The sequence below is a fragment of the Corvus hawaiiensis genome, chromosome 2, assembly GCF_020740725.1.
Source record: "Corvus hawaiiensis isolate bCorHaw1 chromosome 2, bCorHaw1.pri.cur, whole genome shotgun sequence".
NCBI classification, from domain to species: domain Eukaryota; kingdom Metazoa; phylum Chordata; class Aves; order Passeriformes; family Corvidae; genus Corvus; species Corvus hawaiiensis.
In genome coordinates this window covers 114,596,756-114,602,755 of record NC_063214.1, presented here as the reverse complement: position 1 = coordinate 114,602,755, position 6,000 = coordinate 114,596,756, and the positions used below count along the sequence as shown (strand labels likewise).

The 6,000-nt window shown below is 38.5% G+C and overlaps 1 protein-coding gene across 3 annotated transcripts in view; it reads right to left on the bottom strand.

Moving 5' to 3' along the window:
- Nucleotides 1–629: 629 nt before the first annotated feature.
- Nucleotides 630–6,000, bottom strand: part of PRRG1 (proline rich and Gla domain 1) — a 30,955-nt gene continuing 25,584 nt past the window's right edge. For all 3 annotated transcript variants that reach the window (XM_048288871.1, XM_048288856.1, XM_048288863.1), the window contains exon 4: nt 630–4,388. In XM_048288871.1, coding sequence (XP_048144828.1) covers nt 3,870–4,388 — 519 coding nt within the window. In that variant the 3' untranslated portion in view covers nt 630–3,869. The remainder of the gene's footprint in view (nt 4,389–6,000) is intronic.

Sequence of the window (6,000 nt, the reverse complement as noted above, 5' to 3'; positions counted from 1 at the left end):
CCTGCACTGGTGAACAATCCCAAGGACATTTTATCCTGATTATCAGAGTGGGAAGGGATGACACGCACTTTGTGCTGCCTGGAATGGAGACCTCCAGTTTCCAGCAGGGATCATTACACAAGGCTGGTTTTGTTCTCTGTTAATTCATCATTCCTAGAGCTGACATGAAATTTTGTAGTCACTTTCAAGTGGCTCAAGTGAACTTTGAAATTAGGTTCTCCAACTTCAACTTTTTTTGCTACAGTTTCCTTTCCTTTGGCCTGTGACTTATTTAGCTGTGGCTACAAGAAATCACAGAATATTCCGAGTTGGAAGGGACTCAGAAGGATCATCAAGTCCAACTCTTAAGTGAACAGCCCATACAGGGATTGAACCCACAACCTTGGTGTTATTAACACCAGACTCTAAGCAAATGAGCTCATGACAGCGTTAAATGCTTTTTTTCAAAATTGGAAACTATACAAATTAACAACACCGATTGAAATTGAGCCTGAATTTTGAAACAATAGTCTTGCCTACCTGCAAACAAAATTATATTTGTATTTTATAGCATCAAAACAATTGATTCATGAAACTGATTAAGTCCACAGAACAATGGAAATTAAAAGACCACAAAGTAAATACTGCAGTTGTGTAAAACTGGTATTTTGAAACATTAGAGGCATCTTAAAAATTTTTATTTAGCATATTGAAAAACAAATGTTACAAAAAATTTTCTATAAACATAGGCAAAAATGTTTAAATAGGATAATTTAATGTAAACCAAACCCCTTTAACATACACAATACTGTAATCAGAGGTTATTTACATCCAGTGAAGAAAGCACAACCTTCACTAATGTTAATATCATCTAAGCAAATCATTAATTTCCATAATTTCTTAAAACAGCGCCACCTTTAAGTTAGTTTTAGTAGCTAAATAATTTCAGTCCTTATACAAGATGAAATTCAATGTTACATTCAGAAGTGGGAAAGGCAGTATCCTGACTATTCATGTCATCAGTCAAGACAGCACTGCATTCAGAGTTGCAAAACCTTAGAGAGATACAACTATAAATTTATATTTATTGCATGACCATGCAATTCTAGGATAGGTAAAACAACAAGGAAAAAAAAGCTGTATAAAACTCCAGTACAAATAAAATTTTATTTTTCAGTTAGGTTAGAAAAGCCAACCACAAGACTAAGCTATTTTCCCACATTTCACAAAACAGAACAAAACAATTTGTAATTTGACACTATTCCAACATGGAGAAAACTGTTCATGTCTCAGAGGAAATGCATTTGCACAACTGTCCCACACAGGTTTAGTTTAAATATTGAATTTATTCACCAAGACATAAATTTATAGTCCACAATGTCTTTCACACTCACGTACTCATGGAAAAGGCATTGTCTAATTAAATCACTTTTAAGTTTTTGGTTGTGAATTTTTTTGGAATGGCAAGCTTCAATTTTGGATTGCACATAAAAGTATCTACTGGACACAGTAACAAGACAAAGTAACATACTCAACTTAGGAGCCAGAAACAAACCCTTCAGAAGTGGTAGTGGAATACAGAATAAAGAAAAAACAGAAAAAAGGGAAAAGCCAGCTCAAGTCTAAATTACTAAAGTAGACTGCCCATGTTCAGGGGATGATGACGGCTGCTTAACAACCTAATGTGACATGGGTGATCTCCATGCATTTCCTACAGGAAAGTCCTATATCCTGACGAGGAAGTTACTGCTAAGACTACTATCTGTGCTGGCAGGCACAGGAGATGCCAATATGGCACAGACACTGAAGCACCAGCTCTTTGTGAGGTGGTTCCTGCACGCTGGGATGAGGCACTTTGTTCTGGTGAATCTGCCTAGAGCAGTGTATTCATTAACTCTTGCTTGGTATGAAAGGAGCTTTAACTTCCACAAGTCTCAATTCGGAATTCACAAGAGCTAAAACCACTTCAAAAGAAAAGGTCTGACAGTCCACAAACAAAACCCAGGCAATTTTTACTACAAGTGTCCAAACCATACTGTACTTATCTGCCTATCTTAATATATCTGTAATATATAATGAATATAAATGAGAGTTACAGTTTTGACTGTGGAGTCAGGAGTTTGGCCAGGAGTTCATCTCTAATACAACTTGCTTTAGCAGCTGAAGAGCCCCAGCAGGCAACAAAGGCAACCTACTCTGCCAAAAATGAGAACTCCTGACTCCACGTGTCAATACATTAGATCATATTCTTATCAAAGTGTGCATTTACACACCCATCTATAACCATCCATTTCCTTCCAGTCTCCTTCCATAAAAATCCTCTGAGAAAAGGTGGGCCAAGGCCCCATGAGAGGGACATTAAGAGCAATTTCAAACAGATGGCATGGGCATTTCATTTGGGGTGTTTGAAACAAGACAGTTTGGGTTTCTGTTGTAAGAAAGACAAAATTTAGTCCTTCAGGGCTCAGTAAGTTTCATTTGGTGCTAATTGATTAGTAGACCACAGAACAGTACTAAGCTAATGCCATGCTACCCTGGTGTGGGAAGAAAGAAAACTGAAACTTAATACTCAGAAATTAAACCAAGCAATTAACTTTTAAATCAACCTGTGAAAAAAGAAACACCACACTAGAATTTGTACCACCTAAACCAGGTGGGTGAAATTCTGTACAAGCCTGTATATAACTTGCCTTCATCTCTTCAGTCTCAGAAAGTCACTCCACACTAATGCTTGGGGTTATGGCTGCACGTTCTTAGAATTCCTTGGAATGGATAAGCAATAAATGTTGTTGAAAAAAGGTTTCTATATTCTCTGCAAAGAATTTCCACAGGCACCAGTACAAGGTGCACACAAGGTACCTGTCAGTAGGCAAGAGAGTATCAGAACTTGAGGAAGGGGTTTATAGCAGGGAAAACCTTGAGGAAGGTTTTCATAGCTGGGGAAAAAAAGAAGTCACAGACACTGAATTTCTTTCCTTTTTCCCCTTTTAAAAAGGAGAGTAATGCCTTTGGGTGTATGTGCTTATAGATTACATCCTGGTCCCAGTGAAAATCACAGTAGGAAGTCTATGATCAGGATTTTATCCACTCTTGAGTACTTCAGTATTACTGTCGCATGAACTTTCAAGTTCTGAAGTTAACATATGCACACTTCTCACCTCTAGAATAGAAAACTAAAACAAGACAGGAAAACAGGAAAGGCAGAACACAGAAAAAAAACTTATACCATTAAATTCACCAATTAGTGTCTTGAATTGTCAGCTTCTAAGCATTTACAGAATTTTGAGCTATAATAGCAAAAGCTTTACAGTACACCCCTCCTGCTAGGAGTCTGGAATTATTGCTCTTACACCAGCATTCTCCATGAGATCCTGGTTTGAACACAAAGGCTCCCAGCTTCCTGAGGGCCAGGAGAGGGTGCAGCATGCAACAAAAATCCAAGTGAGAAAAAGGAACCAACCAGACAAGAGGCAATACTGCAAAATCAGTCCCCTCTAGTGTAAATAACTATTAAAATGTTGCTTAAGGATTCCCTATTGTAGGGAATTCTGACAGTCTGCAGTAAGAAAGGGGAGGGCGATCCCACAAATCTTGTGGGGAATGTGGACAGTGTTTGGAATAAAGCAACATCCTTCAAAACAGAGGTACTTTTGAGAAGTATGACAGAGCACCACATCTGTATCTGCACTACACTCTCAATACAGATTCCTTATCTTTTAAGACATTCTATAGGGGGAAAAAAAATCCCAAACCCAAAGAACGAGGGAACCTAGAAAAGGTGAAATTCATTGTATACAAGTCCGTTAAATTACAGAAATGCATAATAAGCCAAGATAAAGTGCTACAAAACGATTACTGATTTTTAAAAGGTCCATGGCATTCTTCTTGTTTTACTTAGTACTGGTGACAATGGGAGTAAGTGCAATGGCAGTGGCTGAACTGGAATTCACAATGTCTTCATACTGTGGGGGTGGATCTAAATGCTGTTCAGTGTCGCTTCTTCTCACACTGATTTCCCCAGTGGCTTCCTCATAGGAAGGAGGAGGATCACAGTTTGAGAGCCTTGTGGATATTGAGTCTGACCGTGCATCCGAATAGCTCAGACCTCCTGGAGAGAGCCCACTGACTTCATACATTTCCTCCTGTGGGGAATGAACAATGCTGAGAGGCGGCGGGAGGGGCCCTCTGCCATCAGCACCATCGCCCAGCGCTCCGTGGGCTCCCCTGTGCACGTACACTGACTGCCTACGCATTTTCTTTTTAAACAGGCATCTCCAGATGACAAAAATGACAATGAGGATAACAAAAAGGCCAATGATTAATGGAAATGCAAGGTAAAATGAATACCAGCTATGTCCTGTGTTACTTTCTCCCTGGAGTCCGTTTTTGTAGACTTTCCAGAACTCCTTCTAGAAGAGCAAGACACAACATGTCAGAAACTATAACACAGTTAATAAAAAACAAGCAATGTAAGCAAGTTGTTTTAAAGAATGAGGAAAAAAAAGGCATTTCAAATATTGATGATTAAAATAAGAATTGGCATGGATAAGCGCACATAAACTTTCAATTTTTCTTCTCATGTGATGAGTGATACAAAAGGGATTTGGTTTTTTAAAACAACCTCTTCACTACTTTTAAGATTCTTACGTCTGCACTCAATGTTTACAAACATGCAGCACAGACAGGACTAAGTAATAATACACAAAGAAAAGAAAAAAACCCAACCACAAAACAAACTAGGAAAAAAAATATCTCAAAAGCTCCTGCCTAATCAGCATGCACATCAGCCATCCGGTGGATCAGAATTTGTCAGCACCACTCAAGGTACAAGTTTAGGGTTTGTTTGTTCTAAAATTGCAATAATACACCAGTACAATTTGACAGGGAAACACTGGCTCAGAATAACAGACCATTTTGGCAAAGCACAACTGTGCTGTACTGTCTTATCATAATTTAGACATGCCCCACCCTCTGGCTCATACATTAATTCCTGTCAGGCTATTTTGAGTTGATCCAGATCCTCTGTTTACAGTTAAAAATAGCACCATAACTATGAGGCTATTAAACAGGTTATTACATTCTAGAAATCTTGACAACATAGCTACAGATAAATGGAACATAAAGTGAAAATATGAACAAGTGAAAACAAAGATGAAGGGGGACACCAATACTTGAAAGTCCTCTTTGCTGTATTTACATGCACAAGTAGGAGCACAAAGATCATGTTACCATGCAATTTCTTCTGCAGTGAATACTATGAAGGAATGGTACAAAAAGAAAAACATACCCTGCCTCAAAAGAATAGCCATCCTCACCTGTAATGTCCCTCCTACTATGAAACACTTCCACTGTGTTTTATAGTCATAATTTGGTGTATTTTAGTATATTGTAGTATAACTAAAAAGAACCCCAAACCAAAAAACTGTAATTAATGACACCCCCTGGTCCACGCCAGAAACTCTGAACTCTTTAGTTTTCTTTAAAAATGCACAGACCTGACCCCATCTGGCTCCTGCCAGCCTCACATCAATTTTAAATGACAGCACACATTTTATGCAACTGTTTATAAAACTGTCATCAGGTAGAACTGAAATTTCAATGCTCAGTTGTTACTAAATTATGTATTCAGGTTGCAGACTGACTTTGTGCACACACGAATCAGATTCATCAGTTTTTTTAGTCCATGCCTGCTGCCACATGATGAACATTAAACAGAAAATGCCACCAGAGGCATTTTCTGCCACCACTGACCCCAGAGGCAGCACACCATGGGCAAAACACACTCACAACACTTCTGGATCAGAATGTACTCAGGTTAAGAGCAATGCCATGTGCATGCAACAATTCATGTAAGCATGAAAACTATCCTGTACATTTTCTTTTCCAAAGATAAATTCAGTTTTCATTATGCCTATGTGCAAGTTCAAAAACCAAAACATTTCTGACTCCTACACCAATCCATGATCAGGCATTTTCCCTAAATTTTAAGGCTTGATGCCACAAGCAGGTTGTCACAAGGCC